The sequence below is a fragment of the Eumetopias jubatus genome, unplaced genomic scaffold (assembly GCF_037043125.1).
Source record: "Eumetopias jubatus isolate StellerSeaLion01/CBP00866 unplaced genomic scaffold, mEumJub1_p1.0 scaffold_6, whole genome shotgun sequence".
In the NCBI taxonomy this organism is placed as follows: Eukaryota; Metazoa; Chordata; class Mammalia; order Carnivora; family Otariidae; genus Eumetopias; species Eumetopias jubatus.
In genome coordinates this window covers 103,290,893-103,311,778 of record NW_028274812.1, presented here as the reverse complement: position 1 = coordinate 103,311,778, position 20,886 = coordinate 103,290,893, and the positions used below count along the sequence as shown (strand labels likewise).

The 20,886-nt window shown below is 40.7% G+C and overlaps 1 protein-coding gene across 1 annotated transcript; it reads left to right on the top strand.

Moving 5' to 3' along the window:
• Positions 1-8,635: 8,635 nt before the first annotated feature.
• ADGRF4 (adhesion G protein-coupled receptor F4) lies at positions 8,636-20,402 on the top strand. The gene is made up of 8 exons (XM_088024354.1): positions 8,636-8,722; positions 9,677-9,731; positions 12,698-12,849; positions 13,589-13,840; positions 14,718-16,097; positions 18,560-18,601; positions 19,064-19,123; positions 20,355-20,402. The coding sequence occupies exons 1-8, from the start codon at positions 8,636-8,638 to the stop codon at positions 20,400-20,402; spliced, it is 2,076 nt and encodes a 691-aa protein (XP_087880480.1).
• The last annotated feature ends 484 nt before the right edge of the window (positions 20,403-20,886 follow it).

The window sequence follows — 20,886 nt, the reverse complement described above, 5'->3', positions numbered from 1 at the left end:
GTTTCCTAATAACTGCGCCTTCTGTGTCTGAATTGCCCCCGGTCATGGCCCGAGGCTCAGTAAGAACTCTTGGCCTGGTTATTAAAAAATAAAACGAAAATCTCTTTGGCGTAAGGTAGGGATTAGATCACAATTTACCGATCCATTTGCTAGCCAGTTTTTCCCCAAGTTCAGCACCGACACAGGCAAAACTCTGATAGCCCTTAAAACTCAGCGTCCACAGTGGCCCGCCCACCTTTGCATTTTATCCCGTGTTCTAATTACACCGGTGCAGTAGATGCAACCCGGTCTCATGTGATTGAGATAAAGATGAGGAATTAAAGCACAAACAAGTGACTCATTATAATGGATTTACTCCAGACAGGAGAAACCTGTAATTTCTCTTAGGCGTGCTTGATGAACCCATCGTGGAGTGAATCACAGACTTACACAAGCCTTGAAACCCCGGGCGGTTTTACAGTTCTCAGATAGGCTTCTCACAACCAGTGGCTGGTTTGCACCGGGGCCTCTTGGATTTCCCTTTCAAAAATGGAGAAGAGGGATCACAGGGGCTGAAGGGGGGGACCATGGGAAATGCAAAAGCAGGCACCCGTGATGGTGGGGCACAGCGGCCGGACGCTCGGTGCCGACTCTCCCTCCGGGCTGCTAGCTTTCCTGCATGAGGTGAGTACACATGCCAGGACCAAACCTTCCTCCGACTGAAGACTGGGTTGGTATTGCATGTATTCCGGAATGGGGAAAATGTGTGATTTATGGTGGTATCCTCTGGAATGCTTGATTCTGCAGGAAGCTTTCCTGACACTATTTAGAAATTGGCTAGCTCAAGGTTAAAGTATGTCCTAGATCTCTTTTACATTTGTTTTTCTTTAAAAGGTCATTTGTCAGGATCTAACTGCTCCCTCCTAGGAGTGAAAATGCAAAGCACTTTGTCAGGCAATTGGACTCTTTTCTGATCCTGCCTTTGCTTGATAAAGTGGATAAACAAACCAGCTTTCAATTCCCTTCCTTTAGGCTGAACGTAAAGTTGTATATATATTTTGATAAAGCATTCGTTAGTCGTTTTTTCTTATAGTGGGGCTGACAAAACTGTCTTTATATCAACTTAAAAGGAAACATTTCCTCCAGTGACGGCTAAAACCTTTTTGCAAAGGCATCTACCCTTGTTTTGAGTGGTCTACGGTACACCATTTAATCACCCATATCCCTTGTCCTCTGAGGACAGTTGTGGCCTTTCAGATGTGTGCCGTAAGGTGCTCTTGGGTGTGTGTGTCAGCACTCCAGTGAGCTTTCTTCCTGGAGCCGAGCAATTGCCCAGTTCACCAATTACTTTAAAATCATGTAAGTCTCAAGATAGCTGGTGAGAGGCTAGATAGCTTCCAGCTCTGAAATTGTGCGATTCTTCAAACATAACAGTATTCGAACCAGACTGCTATTCTCAGAAAAGATACTGAGCTACAAAGAGATTGGTTGGAAGCCATCTAAAATAGCCCAGGATAAGATGCTTCTGATTCTAATAGATCTTTCCTGTCTTTCTTTCCCCCAAGGCTCTTTATGAAACAGCTCTTCCATGGCAAGGGACAACTGGTAAGAGTGACTGAATCCATTCTGTTACTGAGGCCACGCAACACGCAAACAACTTGGTTAGCCGTCTGACTCAATAATCAGAGCTCTAATTACCCCAGCGGAGTAGACGGAACGGACGGTTATGAAATTCAGCTGAGGGGAACAAAACACACCCCAACATGTGGGTCAGCAGCCTCTAAGTTCCTCACCCTCAGTTAACCTTTCTGAACTGGGCCTTCCCATCAAAGGGATTGGCCAATGAATGTGAGGTGGGTTGCTGCCTAGAAGGTGAGCCAACAAGTGGAAGGGGCCCTCCCTCTCACATTGGGGTGAAGTTCATGGAGGGGAATACTTTGGGGCAGTGTCCACTTCGTGGGCAAACATCCTCGTCCAGCTCGCCTTGGGGTGTTCTGTGTGGAGGGGTTTGAGAGATCACGGCTTCCCATGCATTCCTTCCTTCCTGACTACGGTTACCGTTCCCAGGCTGTACCCTTTTTAATTTGCTTTGATAGCCCTGATGCTAGCCCTCGCACAGCGTGTCCGGGCAGGTGGGGAGTGCCTCGGTTCCATGACTCATATCCTACAACCCCATTCTAGCGCAGATCAGAAACAAGCTCTGGGACCCAGGCAGACTAATTCCAACTCATTCAGAAACCCAGCTCTTAGTACAAGGGAGGTGGGACAAATAGGAAATGGTTGTCCGAACAGCTGGGATCTTCTAGGTCTGTCCAAGAAAGTATCTTGTGAGTTCTGACCGTGGAGACAGGGCAGAAAGGATGCTCATGCTGCCATGCCCGGGGCAGACTCACTCATCTGACGTGGCATTGTCTCTTGCCGAACCTAGAAAGGACCTCACAATCTTTTGGCACAGAGGCTCCAGGTAGTATAACAAAGAGGTAGGCTGGGAGCATATCTACTTAAATCATCGGGTTCCAAAAGGATCTAGAGTAGCACATATGCTCGCCTTTCCCTCTGAGATAGAGAGGTTGCCTTGTGATTTTAAAACAAAAACTTCAGAAGTTGGTATCATTCTCTGTGAGGGCCATTCACTTATTCAACAGATGCTGACTGGGTAGCTATTATGTTTCTTACACTCTGCTGGGTGCTGGGGACAGAGAACTAGCCCTTCCTGTTCACCTCCTAATGACAACCTGTTTTTTTTTTTTTTTTTTTTTTTTTGGTCTACTCTGCTAGGTGCGGGCCAATTTCTCTCAGGTTCTGGGGCTGGAAGCACTAAGTCTTGTGCTCTGTTGACCCCTTATCATCAGGGCTTAGAGCACAGGCAGTGGTGTGGGAAGCATCCCTTGCTAAGAATTCCCTGGGGAGGGACATCCTGAGCGACATGACCTCTGGGACCCTAAAGTCTAGCTATATTGTCCTCCCAGCCTCAGGGGCCAGCAAAGGTTATTCTCTCTCTCTCTGAAGTCATCACTCTGTTAGAGCAGAGAGTCTGGCTTCCATTCGGTGGCCTAGAATTGCTGTTCATTATCAAGTGAAAGATGAAAGTGGATGGTAGTGGGCAATTCACACTTTTATGAGGACGCATGGAGGGAAAGAGAGGCAGGTTGTGGAAGCAGGGAGGAAGAATTTGGGATGCTACTTTTCTGGTACCTGAGAAGCTGCCAATTCCAGGTTGCTGGTTGCTTTTATCTCTGAAATAGGCCAGCTTTCAGGTACTTTGGGAACAAGACATAGGGCGTGTTTCTTTGTAAATGTCAGGGAACTATTTACCTAATCACCACAGAAGCCTCAGGCATGAGTTCTTCTGCATCTTGTTTTCTCTTCCTCTTTTTAATTATCCATTTCTGAGTCTGCTTTCCCCTTCCTGGGATCATCCTAGACATCTCAAGGTCATCTCATGGTCATCTCATCTCTGCTTGCCTTTCCTCACCTCTCCACCCAGAGCATCGTGTATCAGGATAATTCTGACTCTTCTCACTGTTAAAGATGACCTAGCCATTGCCTCCTTCTTTCAGGATTCCCTAAGGCCAGGTCTGTTACTCTCTGAGATGCTACTTTGTGTCCTGGTGAGTGACCTCCTGTGCAGTATTAGCATAGGGGCTGGCATGTGGCAGGTGCCCAACAAATGCACATGGAGCCTGAGTCTGGATACATTCACGTGTTCCACGATGATGGGCGGTCCTTGAGCAGTAGCCTTAAATCCCCCAGAGCGCTTTGGATAAGGTAAATTAGGTATAACCAGAGTGAAACAAGTCTTTTTACCACAAGGATTCCCAGGAACTCTGCTATCTGTCTGCATATATGTGAGGGGCTGGGGGTGGTGGTGCTGGGACACACGGTTTCTCCAACTGATCTGACCGTGTAACCCCTTAGTCTTTCACGAGACCAGTGTTCCACAGAAACCCACTTCAGGACACAATATCTTGGCCAACTGCAGTTGACACCAAACTCTGTATTGTTTGCCTTACTAAATAAAACAGGCAGATTTCCTGAAATCACAGAACATTTAAGTCAGTGTATACAAATGTCCTCAGGGTCAAGTTTTTCTTCCATTCTTTTAAAATTCAACTTTGGTGCCTGCTACAAACTTGGCAAATAAGTGGCGCGTAATATGTGTCAACCCTAGGTATACGTACCCCTTGTTGCAGCACTAGTCCGTCAGGATTACTGCTTACTGTTTTTATGATCCCCCACCAGGTACTAGGATCTTGATTTAAATAGCCAGGGACAGTTCTTCCCAACAAAGCATTTTTCTGCCACCATACCCCAGGGGTTTCGAGAAGTAGCGATTTTATGAAAACACACAGTTTTGTTGTTAAACTGAACACACTACAAAGCCAGAAGTCAGTGAAATGGTATTTTAAGGTAAAGGTTATTTAAGCATACTAGACATAGAATAACTCCAGATTCTCCATGGGGGAGAGGACCTGGCCTTGACTCCAGCACTCTTCACTAGGAACCAGTAGACCCCTGGGCCTGGCAAGTTGTCCTTGATTAGGTTCACATCTGAAAGCTGCCTCTTTCAGTTCTGTCCGTGTTTTTGTCGATGTTCTTTGGGACAATCCAGTCTTGTCACATGTATTTAGATTTTGTGTCCTTGTTCTTTTCTACATTCTTTCAAGAGGTCACTTAGTACATGCAGACACTGTGCTGGATATTGGAGAAATACTATCTATCTATATATTTTTTGTATTTATATTTATATATATATAGTTTTTTTTTTTTTTTTTTTTTTTTTTTAGAGACGGAGTGCCAAGGGAGAGGGAGAGAGAGAATCTTAAGCTGGCTCCACGCCCAGTGTAGAGCCCAATGCGGGGCTCAGTCTCACAACCCTGAGATCATGACCTGAGCCAAAATCAAGAGTCAGACGCTTAACCAGTTGAGCTACCCAGGTGCCCAGAAATACTTTATATTTGCAGAAAATTTTCATTCAGCATTATGTAAAACTCAAAGTTCACTTTAATTATTAAGTCTTTATCAATGGTGAATCTAAGTATGTCTCTTCCATTCTGTCCTATAAAATATCAGCCTGTGATTATGAATTATGCTGGATATACTTTTTTTTATTTTTTAATTCCCCATTTCAGAGCTCTGAAGCTCTGGCTCATTGTGTGCTCTGCAGAACACTCTGGCTTTTGGCTTTAGCCATCTATATTGTGACGGGACAGATTCCATTCTACTCTTTCTGGTGAGAAGAGAAACAACCCATTTGGAGCTACCTTGAAAACATTTCTCCATCTGACCCATCACTGCCAATCAAACTAGGCAAAAATAAGAATGCTGTGCCTTCTCTTGGGTAACATTATTAAACATCCCCTCCTTCCCAATTGTAATAGTTGAAGGAACTTTACCATATAATTATCATACAAAATGGTAGATGGGTTACATACACCAGACTATAAGAACAAGAATGATGAAATAGCAAATTAATTAACCAAAACTCTCCAAACAGCTAATTGTGCTCAGTTCAAAGTTTGTGTTTCTTGAGGTCATGCTTATGATTTCATACTACATATAAATGATTGGCTAGTAAATTTTTTCTTAGGAAAAAAATGAATGTGTCATTATTTCATCATGTTCCATAAAGAGCATAATGATCTACAGAAAATGCCATGACTATTAGATCCTTTAGTCCCTGCACACTTTCGGGAGCTGTGGACTTACAGAGGCCCTAGCACTGCTCAGGAAAAAAGTATTGGACTTCCTAAATCACATCACATCACATCACATCACATCACATCACATCACATCACATCACATCACATCATTGTACAAACTGCCTGACTTTCTTCCAGCAAGATTAACTTTAAGTTCTTGTATTGAAAACTGTGGACAGTAAAAGGCTTCCTTCTGAAGCCTTAGATAGCAGGCATTATTACTTTTAAGTGGCCTCCTGTTGGCTCGTCTTCACCCATTTTCATTGTACATTTCAAACTATTGCTCTCTAGGTGGAAGAGAATTGCATTTACCCTTAGTATTAGTCCTATTATTTGGCTCTGAATGTAAGTATCTTTTTTCCCTAATGCATGTACCTTGGGAAGAAGATTTTGTTAGAATTGTGAAAAATAATAAAGAGAAAGGACCAAAAGGACCACTTCAGTGGGAGAAGTGAATGATTTTCAACTTGATAATGAAAATGAATCTTCTAGTCTGTATTTCTATTTCTCAAATTGCAGGTTACAATCCATTAGAGGGTTGTGGATTCAATTTAGTGGGTGGCAACCGATTTCCAAAAGAATGTCAGATAGAGTGGAATGCAAGATAAAAATCACAAACACAGCAGAGTGTCTTGCTTATAGGTGGGAAGGATAAGTAATACGTAAAAGCTTTTGAAATATAAAAATCATATATTTTTCCAGTTTTGTATATGGATACCTGTATACATACATATATATGTCTGTACACAATGAGTCATGATATAAGATCTGTTTTATTACTGTGTCAGGATAAAAAATTTTTGAAAGCCACAGGTGTATATGTGAAACATACAGACATATCTAAGACAACTTATACTGGTTCTTCTGGTATTTCCTTTTGTGAGGACAGTTAAAAATCTATCCTAAATAATATTAATATTGCAAATTGCTTAGTGTGCCCATCCACCAATTTGCTGCATACTTGAGAACTTCTTTCCACCCACTCATGTAAGATCTTGAATTCTACACACATATCCCAGCAACTATGCAAATCCATTACCACACTTTGCCCATCATTCTGCCATGTTTCCTTTCCCTTGCTCAGACTTGCTCTACAAGAAGATAATATAAGTCAAAATACTTTCCCCCTGTTCATTGGTTAGGTACTCAAAGAATTTTAAGCTCAAAGACAATTTGGAAGCCTTCCTGTAAGTGTCTTTGGCTCATCCTCTCATGTGAAGGCTCACTGGAGTCTTGAAAGTCCATCTTAGTCTTGACTCCACCCAGGAAAGTTCTGATCCCTGATCAGTGAGTTTTCTTTGCTCCCTGGCCACAGATTGCCTGGTGAGCCTAGATGGATCAGAGTTAGTTTGTCTCCATTAGAGCATAAAGGAATTTATGTTTGCTGAGGCTCAGTTTCTGCTTGGCCTTATTCACTAGCTGCAGTGTGTAGATGATCTCTCTTCTCACTATTGGTTTGACTTGTCTGCATTCCTCACTGGACATCCTTTATGGAAATGACAGCACCCTTTATTTCCCTACCCCCAGCATCTGGCACAGTTCCTGGCAAATAGGAGGCACTTGATAAAGGGTGGTTGGTAGAATGAATAATCATCCCACATTTTATGAGATGGATGAGAAAGAAAATAGGCTCAACAAAGGTCAAATAGTTCAATAGCATAAATATGATTAACAACTTAGCTCATGCTGAATCTAAAGTGTTGCATTTGTACTACCAGAAAATTGTTCTAAGGAACTTTGTTTCCAATAAATGGTCTTAGTTTCCACTATCCTGTAAGAAAAGTATGGTGGTGATGATCATGATGCTGTTGATGAATTTCAACTATCGTAAAGATGCTTTCTTGGAGATTTGTCTTTGAAAGGTGGAACTATCAAGAAAAAAGGCTTTATCAAAAGAAAAATAATTGTAACTATGTGTGGTGACAGATGTTACCTAGACTTACTGATCATTTTACAAAAATACAAATATCGAATCATTATGTTGTACACTTGCAACTAATATAATGTTACATGTCAATTATATATTAAAAAAAGAAAAAGGCAAGAAACAGAGACGTGGCCAAAGAATAGTTATCTTCTCATGCTTCTAGTTTCTCTGTATAATAGTTGATCTATCTATAAGGGAGAGTCTCAGTGCTTGCTCCAGTAACAGACAATAGTGTATATTCATTTCATTTTAAGTTACTTGACCTCCTTTGCCCCTCTGTAGTTCTCAACTGGGAGCAATTTTCTCTCCCAGGGCACACTTGGCAATGTCTGGAGACATTTTTGGCTGTCACAGCTGGGGAGGAGGCTGTTCCTGGCATCTAGTGGGTTGAGGACAGAGATGTTACTGCACATCCTACAATTTACAGGACAGCCTCTGACAACAAAGAACTATCCAGCCCCAGATGTCAATAGTACCATTGCTGAGAGGTCCCATTCTAGAACTTGGCTTTCCAGCTGCATCATCTGGCTCTACCACTTTTTATGAGTGACCTTGACTCATAGTTGTTCCACACTTTGTACCTTAGTTCTCCACTGATAAAATGAAGATGGTAATACTGTCGTAGGCCATCTGATTAAATGAGTTAATGCAAAGAAAGTGCTCAGAACAGTGATTTGCAAATAAAAGTTCTTGATAAATGTTACTATTAAAGAAAATTGTGGATCAAATAATCAGAAATGACTCATTGGTGAACATACATCATTCCTACTGCGTCCCTCATTCCTGTCTATTGTTTGTAGACAAGTTAACAGTTGAGAGAAAGTCTTCCCCTTTTTTTACATGTTAGCTGGCCTGAAAGTAGATATTGGGGTCCTTTCTTGGAGCAGGAGGTTTTGGTTTGGACATCTTTCCAGTAGGGTCACCAAGGGGTTGGTTAGTTGGCTAAGTTTTGTGTTGTCTGGCCTTATCACCTCCAGCTGGATCCACTTTCATTCTGTATTGCAGGTGAAGATCCTAATGTGTGAAAATGAAGTCCCAGGCAACCATGATTTGCTGTTTAATGTTATTTCTGGCCATAGAATGTTCTCACTATAGATCCAAGATCCACATAAAAGTAAGTTTGACCCATTCTCAGGTGGTCCCATGAGAAATCTGTCAGTTCTCCTAGATGGCTAAATTTATGATCAATAGCATAATCTTTAATAAAATTTCAAATGACTACAATTTTACTCCTGCTGATATATTTTTTAAAGGGAAAAAAGAAAAGTTGAGAGGTGGCTGGGCTCTGCAACAGTATATTTGCAGGGTGCAACAGAATGCAACAGTACAGTAGAAAAATCACTTTGCAAGCCACGGAGAATGTAGACAGGCAGCTGTTGGGAGGAGGAATACCAGCCTGGCAGTTAGCATTTCAGCTCTAGACCTTACTTTGCTTCTCCTTAGTTATGCAAGTTGTCTTGCTTCTTTGAGTTTTAATTTCCTTATCTATAACATAAAGGGTGTTTTTTTTTTCTTTTAGATATTTTATAGCCCTTTATAGCTACAAAAGAGTGTGATTCGATTCGATTCGATTCGATTCGATTCTATTCTATTCTATTCTATTCTATTCTATTCTATTCTATTCTATTCTATTCACCTAACGATTATTCCTAGTGTCTGCTCATTTCTTCCTCTCTGGGGATCTATGGTATCTGGTGGATCATATTAGCTCCATTTCAGTCACAGTTAATACAGAAGGAGACCAGCTTAGCAGTCTAACTGTTACATCTCTTTTCTCCCTGGGTACTTAAGCTTTCCTAAATATGTACCCAATCCACTAACCTGACCCTCAGGGGCCAACTGACCACTGGCAAGGTTCTAGCCCTCCTCAGAGGAGAGTTTTTTCTCTATCTATGCTCACCTCAATGCTTCTGTCTGCAAATTCCCGTGACATCACACGTGGACCTGGTGCAGTTTTCTTACGAGTCCTCAACACATTTTCTCTTCATCTCCACATGGAGCCTCTACGTTGAGATAAGAGAGGAGAGTCCCACAGTAAAGAGGACCTTTGGGAATTTATGTTTTACAGGATGGAGATAAACTTCAACATCCTGAAGGGAAACTCAAGACTGGAAGGATACAAGGTATGTGTCTACAGAAGAGTCTTCTTCCATATGGAGCCTGGGCAGAGTAAATGAAGGGCACGGTCATTGCCGAGCATGTCCCCAGACCACAAGCTTTCAATTGGAATAATAACAGTCTCTAACAAGTTCTCATTGTTTACCAGTATTGATAGACTCTCTTACAACTATACCATTATCCATGGCATAGTCAATGACCCAAGTTGGCAAACTATTCACATGCATTCTAGAGTAGAAGACAAGTGGTCACTTTAAGCCCCCAAAGGGAAATCTGTTTGAACTGATGAGCTAACAAGAGACAGAAGAGGGGACAGGGAAGAATTCATTCCTTCATGCGAAGATATTTTCAGAATGCTTAAATGTACGTAACACTCTGGTGCTGAGAAGTCTACTGAAGTGATGTAAGTAAGATAGGTATTGTGTTGGTGAGACAGGTCACTCAGAAACTCAGAGATAAACTATGGAGATAATCATTACTAGTAAGATAGTGAAATCACATGGTTCTTACCCAAATAGTAGAGATCACTGGATTCTGCACAGACATTGCCAAGTATATTTTTAGCAACAGATACATCTCTACATAGATGTGGAATTGAGAAAAGAGCAAGAGAGATGGCTAACCTTCAGTGAGCATTTATAGCAACACTGATTGAAGTGCTTAAAAGGATGCTCCCTCAGTGTTTGTAACAAGACTATGGCATCACCTCCAAACTGTATGGATGAAGAAATTGAGAAGCACTGAGCTTAAATAACTTGCAAAACCAGGGACAGTGGGTAGGTGGTAAAGAAAAATGCAAACATACTTGTTTCCTTTCTCCATGAATGGAGTCATCTGCAGAGCTGTCCAAGCCATAAATATAGATGCCTCCTTTGACTTACAGACAATTAGTCACCACATCTTATCGATTTCAACACCTTACTAGCTTCCATTAGGATCCACTTCTTTTCATTCCATTACCACTATCCTAAGGCAGTTCTTCCTGGGAATACTTCGACAACTTCATTCTTGGGCTCCTTGCCTCAAGTCAATCCGCTCTACTCATGGACCAAATTAGGCCTGCCACCAGGTTTTAGAAATGAAGTTTTATTGGAACACAGCCATGCCCATTTATTTACATATTGTCTTTGATTGCCTTATGTCGCAAAGGCAGAGTTAAGTAGTTTTGATAAGGACCACATGGCCTACAATGCTGAAAATATTTATACTCTGTCTAGAGTGGTTATATTTAGCAAATAAAAATATGCAATGCCTCATTAAACTTAAATATCAGATAAACCATGAATGATATTGCATGGGTCATATGAACACTAGAAACTTATTCATTGTTTAACTGAATATTTTCAGTTGATCCCTGTTATTCAGGGATTCTGTATTTGTAAATTCTCCTGTTCATTGAAACTTATTTGTAAGCCCTAAATCACCGCTCACAGTGCTTTCTGGATCATTCACAGACAGAAGAAAAATTGAGTTAGCTAAGGTGCAAGTTCCCAGCCAAACAAGGTGGCTCTCTGCCTTCTTGTTTCAGCTGTCCTACTATAAACAAGTGTTCTTTTGGTGGCATTACTAATACCATACTTTTTGCATTTTGTGCTTTTGTTTTTGTGATTTTGCTGTTTAAAATGGCCCTCAGTGTAGTTCTGAAGCACTGTCTGGTGTTCCTAAGGAGACTGTGATGTGTCTTAAGGAGAAAATTCACATGTTAGATAAACTTTGTTCATATGCTGTTATGAGTTATGGTGCTATTGGCCATGAGTTCAATGTTAATGAATCAACAACATAAATAAAGTCTTTAAATAGAAACACACGTAAAATGAGCTCATATATTAATCAGTTGATAAAAATGTTGTGAGAATGATATGAGGAATTCTTAATCTCAGGAACAAACTGAGGGTTGCTGGAGTGGTGGGGGGTGGGAGGGATGGGGTGGCTGGGTGATAGACATTGGGGAGGGTGTGTGCTATGGTGAGCGCTGTGAATTGTGCAAGACTGATGAATCACGGATCTGTACTTCTGAAACAAATAATGCAATATATGTTAAGAAAAAAAAAAGAAGATAGCAGGAGGGGAAGAATGAAGGGGAGTAAGTCGGAGGGGGAGACGAACCATGAGAGACGATAGACTCTGAAAAACAAACTGAGGGTTCTAGAGGGGAGGGGGGTGGGGGGATGGGTTAGTCTGGTGATGGGTATTAAAGAGGGCACATTCTGCGTGGAGCACTGGGTGTTATGCACAAACAATGAATCATGGAACACTACATCAAGAACTAATGATGTAATGTATGGTGATTAACATAACAATAACAAATAAAAAAAAATGTTGTGAGAAGAAGCTCCTAAGAACCTGCCTTGATTTGCCCTCATTTGGTGTTTGTGGAAGCAACTCCATAGACCGTAACTACTGCAAATAATGAGAATAGACTGTGTCTGAAAATAAAATTAGTATTTAACCGGGCTTTCTGTATTTTAACTGGCAACTCTATCTGGGCCTTTATAGAAAATTTTATTGCTTTCTGCTCTATGCTATTTTTTTTTTTTTTGGGCAGGAGTTAGAGGTTTATTATCAGCCTATGTGAGACTAAATACTCTATGCTATTGTTAATTATCCTTCAAAAACCCAATCATATTTTCTGGTAACCCCTATATTTGCACAGAATTCAAAGTCCTTCATGTCTTGACTCCTGCTTTTCTCCCATCTTCATCTCTTTCCCCACTCCCCTCAGAGGCTCTAAACTAGCCTTTCTGTCTGACCTGCGACCTCTCCTCTCCATGTGGAGGCAGAGTGTGCAGTTCACTCTGCCTCCACATCAGCGCTGCAGTCTGCCTGGCATGCCTTACTTGGTGCTGAGGACACTGCTCAGTGTCACCTCCTTTGGGAAGCAAGCAATCCCCAAATCCCTAGAATGAGTCAGCTGCCTCATCAGAGCGCAGCAATGCTAATTAGGCCCCCTCCTCTCTCTTTTCCTTTTCAGAGAAATGCCGAGGACCTTGCATCCCTGCTTCCAATTGCAGCCGGCCCTGTGCTCAGCCCTTTCATGGAGAAATAAGGTTTACATGTCATCAAAACAAGTGGCAAAAATCAACTGAAACATGTACAAGCCTTTCTGTGGAAACACTCTTTAAGGTGACACATTTGCATATTATTGGCTTCCAGGGCTAATTTCCCAGGAGATGGTAGAGGCGTTTTCCTGTGTTCTGTTCGGTGCAACAATCTCAGATCTAGATTTGGGAAAATGGCAGAGTGGGTGAAATTTGTCTCTTCTCCTTCCTTCCTTACCCAAATTCTCAGACACTCTCCGCAGCATCTTTTCTTAAAAATAGATCTCTCTCCCTCTCAGCATCTTTTCTTAAAAATAGATCTGAAACTCATTCACCCACTGGTAAATGCTTTGAGGTTAAAGTTTGAGCTCTGAAGATGGATTTATGTGTACCTTTGTCTAATTAGTGAACTCTAAACTTCTTGAAATTGCAATTTAGTATTCTTTGAACTGCCAGCCTCCAAATCCACCCCCCCACACAAATTCCATGAGACTCCCCTTTCAAAAAATTAAAATAAGTAGACAGATTTTGATTTTAACATTTCTCCACATCTCTGGAGAAAACTGTCTTGTTATCACACTTGAGTTAAAACCACTGTCCTGAAAGCAATACGTCAGTATGCTGATCTCAGTGGGAATTTTGGTGGAACTTCTCATTTGTGTGTGACTCCATCTTACTCTTTCTGTCTTTCTTGGCATCTAAACCCCTTTTAGGACTACTGGCTTCTGTGTTTTCCCCACGTGGTATATTGGTGCCTTAGCTCCTTTACTCTGACATATGTTAGGTACTTAATCATTTTTGAACAATTTTTTTTTTTTAAGCAGGACTTCAATAGTGCATCACGCCTTTCTCTAGCAGCATCATCCATACCCGTGCACATTCTTGACTTTCAAGTGCCAGAGCCCGTGGAGAGTGTAGCTCAAGGAATCCGCAGGAACTGTCCAATTGATTATGCCTGCATACTCGATGTTGTGAAATCATCAGAAGCCACATCTGGAAACATTGCATTTATAGTGCAGTTACTAAGAAATATTTCTACAGATTTGTCTGATAATGTTACCCAAGAGAAAATGAAGGTATACTTTGATAATTTCGTTAAAAAAACTGACAGATTTCCTTTTTTTTTTTTTAAACCAAATCTTGCCTTTTAACAGTTTCAAATGTACTTTTCAGGGTCCAAAATATGACAGCCCCAACAACCGTAACAACAAGGATAGGCCTTTTATTTCATTTTTGCATATTGATTCACTCTAGTTTATGTAAGTTTTCAAGAAGTTAGCACATTTTTAACACATGTTTTTGTACAGACTTACTATTTTCAAGAAAATGTCCCAAAAAGGATGGCTGTGAGCAAGACTGTGTCTACTCCAGTGTTGCCCAAATTTCATTCTGTAGAATGTAATTATTTGGAGAAATGTTAATGGAGGCTCCGTTTCTAAAAGGGAGATCTGTACCTAGCAGATGTAGGAATTCTGGGTTAAACAACGTTAAGCAAGGTTTCCTTCTGGCAGGACTTTTTAAAGTTTTTCACGTGTTAATGAGGTTTGACCCTCTTTATAAAAGGGGGGGGTTATAGAAATACAGTATGCAGTATTTCTCAAACTTAGGTTTTTATAGAATCTACCCCCAATTCCCTCCATTAGACAATCATTAATATCTCATGAGAATCTTGGGTTATAAAGACTGCGTTTTGGAAATGCTGCCCTGGGGCCCATAATAAAGCAGGTAAACTTTGCCTATGATTTTTATTTTATTTTAATCATTGTTTTACTTTACTTCCCTCTCTGAAGGACTCATCTCTCAGCATGAGATTCTAATAAACAGTGAATTTGAAGAGCAATATGTCAAATAAGATCCGATCACTTGATCTTCAGAAATTGCAGGTTTTAGAAATTGACTTTCTACAATAATGTGTAAATCCTTAGCATAATTTCCATTTTTTCTCCATTGCAGAGTTATAGTGAAGTGGCCAACCACATCCTTGACACAGCAGCCATTTCAAACTGGGCTTTCATTCCAGACAAAAATACCAGCTCGGATTTGTTGCAGTCAGTGAATCTGTTTGCAAGGCAACTCCGCCTCCGCAATGAATCTGAGAACCTTGCGGATGAACTCTTCATTCAGGCAAAAGGGCTTCGCATCAACCACAATACCTCAGAGGAAAAGTTCAATTTCTCCGCAAGCATGAACAGTACAACAGAGGGTATCTTAGGAATGATAGAAATCCCCAGGCAAGAGCTGTGGAACCTGCCACCAAATGCATCCCAAGCCATCAGCATAGCCTTTCCCACCTTGGGGGCCATACTGAAGGAAGTCCACTTGCAAAATGTGAGTCTTCCTAGACCTGTAAATGGTCTCGTTCTTTCAGTGATTTTGCCAGAAGGATTGAAGCAAGTCTTATTCACCTTCGAGAAGATCAACAAATCCCGGAGTGCCAGGGCACAGTGTGTTGGCTGGCACTCGAGGAAAAGGAGGTGGGATGAGAATGCCTGTGAAACCACGTTGGAGATCATGAACAAGGTGAAATGCTTGTGTAACTACACCAACATGGTGATGTCCTTTTCCATTCTAATGTCCCCCAAATCTATAGACAACAAAGTCCTGGACTACATCACCTGCATTGGGCTCAGCATCTCCATCTTTAGCCTGATTCTTTGCCTGATCATCGAAGCCGTGGTGTGGTCCCGGGTGGTTGTGACGGAGATATCATACATACGTCACGTGTGCATCGTGAACATAGCTGTGTCGCTCCTGATTGCTAACGTGTGGTTCATCATAAACTCTAACTTTCACAAAAAGGCCCAGAACTCCAACTGGTGTGTTGCACTGACATTTTTCAGCCACTTTTTCTACCTCTCTCTGTTTTTCTGGATGTTCTTCCAAGCACTGCTCATCATCTATGGAATATTGGTTGTTTTCCGTAGGATGATGAAATCCCGCATGATGGCCATTGGCTTTGCCGTTGGCTATGGTTGCCCGTTGGTCATTGCTTGCACCACAGTTGCTGTCACAGTGCCAGAGAAAGGCTACATGAGACCCGATGCCTGTTGGCTTAACTGGGACAATACCAAAGCCCTTTTAGCATTTGCCGTCCCAGCCTTAGTCATTGTGGCCGTGAATCTTGTGGTGGTTTTGGTTGTTGCTGTCAACACTCAGAGGCCCTCTATTGGCAGTTCTAAGTCTCAGGATCTGGCCATAATTATGAGGATCAGCAAAAATGTTGCCATCCTCACCCCACTGCTGGGACTGACCTGGGGTTTTGGAGTAGCTACACTTCTAGAAGGCACTTCCTTGGTATTCCATATAATCTTTGCCCTTCTCAATGCTTTCCAGGTAAGTACCGAGAGAGAGACTTATTTTATTCATTAATTTTATTAATTAGTATTTTATTTGTAAGATATTACTTTTATTTTATTTTATAATTTGCTATTCTGGCTATATGACAAAAAATGGCTATGATTGAAAAATATAGAATACAAAATGTGCCTTTCATTTCTTTCCATGTCTTAGAGACATTCAGCTGTGGCATCTCTCACCCTATTGATTGTCAAGTTGGATTTAGCTGATCAGGCTGACTGGGTGGGAACCTCTTTCCTTCTCTCCTCAACTGATCCACCTGTGTCCCTCCTAAAGTTTCAGTGTCAGAAGAAGATGACCTTCACTTATAGAGGACCAGTCTTTGGTCAAAGATGTGTGAGTCTACACTCACATGGTATGCCTCAAAACAAAGAAGTTTTTATCCTTTCTCAAGCAATTTGGGAACTCAGTGAAATAATCATTTTCCATAGTATGACGAGACAGGACCTGCCTTTCTCTTTGAGTGTTAACCAGGTGGGAGTTCTCATGGCTCTTTCCTGTGAAATAAATCTCGGTTGTTCTTCATTGAAATGGATCTTTTTTTTTTTTTAAAGATTTTATTTACTTATTTGAGAGAGAGAGTGAGAGAGAGAGCCCAAGAGGGGGTAGGGTTAGAGGGAGAAGCAGGCTCCCTGCTGAGCAGGGAGCCCGATGTGGGACTCGATCCCGGGACTACGGGATCATGACCTGAGCCGAAGGCAGTTGCTTAACCAACTAAGCCACCCAGGCGCCCCATTGAAATGGATCTTGCTGCATGTTGCCTGATCCTAGAAATGTCACTTTTCTCTGGGCCTCACCCATCTCCTTAGTAAGATAAAGATACGAATTTGAGATCATCTCTCTTTTCTTTTCTTTTCTTGTACTACCATACTTGGTTTGGCAAAATTATCCCTCTAATAGTTGCTCTACTCTATGTTGGCTACTGAACTTGTACTTTTGGGAAGCTGTCACTAGCCAGACTGCTTTCCATACCTATGAGTAATAGCAAGTTTGGCAGGTTCATATCCTTAATTGTGCTTTTAATCAGGGGTTGGCAAACTCCAGCCTGCTGCCTGTTTTTGTAAATAGTTTTCCTGGAATAAAGCCATACTCATTCGTTTACATTTTGCCTATGGTTGCTTTTGAGCTACAATGGCAAAGTTGAGCAGTTCTAACAGAAACTGTGTAGCCCGCAAAGCCAAAAATATTTATTATCTGGTTCTTCACACACACAAAAAATTTCCAACCACTGCTTTACATATAAAAATATAACTGCTTAGTAAAGCAGGAATGTATTCCTATTAACGTGTCACTATTACTCTATTTAAAAATGTGGTACAAAATACAAAACAGACTTTTAAGAAATGTCAGCTCAGATCAATTATATATCTTACTCATACTTCTTTAATAACTATGGAGAACATTCATTTCACGCTTTGCCTTACATGGCTTTAAAGAGAAACATTTGACTTATGGTTGTTGTTGCTGGTTTTTTGTTTTGTTTTGTTTTGTTTTTTGATCAAAAGCTCTTGGACTGACATAAATCTCCCCGACTTTTGAAGTTACTTTGGTGACTAATGATCTCATTCTATTTTTTTTTATTTTTTACTTTGCAACTTAATTAAACCCCAGAAAGTTTTATTCTGTTTCTTTTCCGAATCACCTCTTTTTCTCTTTTCTTGATAGAAAGAAAAATACTGAAACACTTTTAGTTAAATACACTCCAACTTTTCTCAGCAAGCTTTTCCTGTGACTCACATTTAAAAATTTCCGTCTTCTGATTAGCGTTTCTCTGCCATGAGACTATCCTTGGAAACCCGGCCTTCCTTCCACTCTCACAGCAAGATCCAGAATTTTCTTAAACTTCAACTTCCACCATTTAAAAAGATTGGCTATCGATTATTGTGACTTTATAGGTAACCAAATAATTTAAACTTGAAGAGACTCTGGTCTTTTAGATCTCTGTAGTTTTCTCTCTTTTATGCATAAACTTATTTCACCAGCTCAGAGACCCTGCTGTTTCATGACTTTTAACCCCCAACTGAAAGTAAACTATAATAATAGGCTTCACTTCTCAAGAAACCTTCCATGATTGTCACTTTGAGCTACAGGATTCCATGTCATGTTATGTCATGTTACTGTTATGATGAGTAAGAACAACTACTTAATATTTGGAAAGAAAGTAAACAGATGTGATAAGGTGGAGAAACACCATCCTACGTCTGCAGCCTTTCAATAAATATCAATAACTGTCATGCACAGGAATGAAGGTGACCCTCTTTCTTTGAGATACAGTCACAAAAAATACTTGCCAAAGCATTTTCTCTGAATCAGTAGAAGCTGAAGTTTCTAATATCCAATAACTGTCCTTGAAGATATCTAGAAGAGTGGTATTAAAATTACAGTTGGGATGTTGTCTGCCAAACCATCCCTCATACTTCTGTTGAATTTTGCCATAGGGGTTCTTCATCTTGCTGTTTGGAACCATTATGGACCACAAGGTAATTTGAATTTGTTTCTCTCATTGTAAAGATTTCCATGTGGCTCAGGGTAGCCGGGGGATGAAGCAGTTTTGATCAGAAAGCCTGGTCTATGGGGGTGGTGAGTTTATGGGGGTGCTTCAGGCATCAGCTGAGAGGAGGAAAGGAGAGAACTGTACTCTCTCATTTGTTGACTTAAGTCAACAGAAGGCTGTGTGTGAGTGTATCTAAAAGAATGAAAACCATACCGGAATTTTAATTTTAATTTTAATCCTAAATCTAATTATAATAGCCAGAACTTTAATTTTAATCCTAAATGGAATTATAACTACACCTCAACTTTTATCCAAGACTTATTATTGGCTAAGCACTATGCTAAGCCATCTGATGCTGCTTCTGCCAGGGGTAGTGGTCTCGAAGTTTCAAGACATGGGTTTGGGTTTGGGGGATGTTGTCATTTCTTCACTGTCATTGTTTCTTCAGATAAGAGATGCTTTGAAGATGAGGATGTCTTCACTGAAGGGGAGATCCAGGGCAGCAGAGGTAAGCCCTCCGTTTCAGTCTTAATACTGAAGGGTCAGTGTCCTCAGCAGAGTCATGCAGAGACAAATATTGTAGCTTAGTATTCAGAATTTGTTAGCAAAGAATTCTTAGGGTATACAGTCATTCCTTCATTTCTTCACTCAACAAATTTAGAGTATCCCGCTAAAGCTTAAGGTCAGTACAATATACGTCTCAAGAGAATTTTCTACCTTGGATGTATTTCAACTTGATATCTGGACCATTGAGATGGGACAACATGAAACCAGGATCCTAGACTCAGAAAACAGAGCTGGGAAACGAGAGATGAGTTAGAAATGAGATTCTAGGCCAACCTAGTTATTTCATAGGTAAGGAAATCAAGGCCCAGAGTACCTACCAGATTTGCCTGAAGCCACCCAGATAATCATGAGAATTCACATTCTCCTTGCTCAGAACTCTTTTCAGTAAACCCTATTCTTGGATTGAAGTATATGTATACATATTGATCTTGAAGATGACTTTGACCAAGCTATCCGTCTTTTAAGGTACCGACTGAAATTGCCATCATTGCCATATTAACACAGTCATTTACTCAACCAACAGTTTCTCAATAAAAACTACTTTCTTAAAAATCAACAAAACATTTTCTGAACACTTTGAGAGTCAGCATGTATGGTTAGCTAGTATTGGGCATGACTTTTGGTACCCTAGTTCATCAATGCTAAGATAGGCATTTTCTTTACCTTTTAACATTTCTGAAATTGGACTGTATCTTAAAATCAGTGTCATGTCATGATTTAATTGGCAAGTTTTTTCTTTCTTTTTCTTAGTGGAACATAAAAATAATGATGCAGGGGCACCTGGGTGGCTCAGTCGTTAAGCATCTGCCTTTGGCTCAGGTCACGATCCCAGGGTCCTGGAATCGAGCCCTGCATCGGGCTCCCTGCTCCACGGGAAGCCTGCTTCTCCCTCTCCCACTCCCCCTGCTTGTGTTCCCTCTCTCGCTGTGTCTCTCTCTGTCAAATAAATAAATAAATAAATAAATCTTTTTAAAAAAATAATGATGCAGCTAACAATGTTAGGTTCAATGAAATATAATTTAATTCTATGTAGCTGTGTCATTTTGAATGCTTCTTTTCGTGTTCCCATTTTTACGTGTTTATCTCTGGGCAGCCGTATACATAAATATAAATGCATTTTTTGTCAATGACATTACTTACTGACATCACTGTTACTTTTTTTTTCCATTTAGAATGCATCTTTAAGCCCAACCAATGGATCTAAATTAATGAATCGTTGAAGATGAGATGTGAGTATTAAAAACTGAAGGAGAAGCTTCACTTTCAAGTTGTGACAAACTCCTTAATGCCCCTTGTGAGCACACTAGTGCCTATGGTGTGATGCAGGAGTGAGGTGGGAAGGGAACAGGTGGATATATCTTTCAGAGATTAGAAACTTCTTTATTGCCCAGTGCATAAATGAAAATATGCACATCTTTAAAACCATGTCATCTCAGTGTGTATGTCCAAATCTTTTTTAAAAAAACTTTTGTTTAAATTCCAGTTAGTTAACATACAATGTAATATTAGTCTCAGGTGTACAATATAGTGATTCAAGACTTCCATACATCACCCAGTGCTCATCACAGGTGCACTCCTTCATCCCCATCACATATTTCACCCATCCCCCTGCCCACCTCCCTCTGGTCACCATCAGTTGGTTCTCTATAGTTAAAAGTCTGCTTCTTGGTTTGCCTCCCTCTCTCTTTTATCCACCTTTGTTCA

Excerpts from the sequence above, each read along its gene's own strand:
- ADGRF4 (XM_088024354.1), top strand. The coding sequence starts at position 8,636 with ATGAAGTCCCAGGCAACCATGATTTGCTGTTTAATGTTATTTCTGGCC. Across the intron at positions 8,723-9,676 it reads GATCCAAGATCCACATAAAA|GATGGAGATAAACTTCAACA; the intron begins GTAAGTTTGACC and ends TATGTTTTACAG. Across the intron at positions 19,124-20,354 it reads GGAGATCCAGGGCAGCAGAG|AATGCATCTTTAAGCCCAAC; the intron begins GTAAGCCCTCCG and ends TTTTCCATTTAG.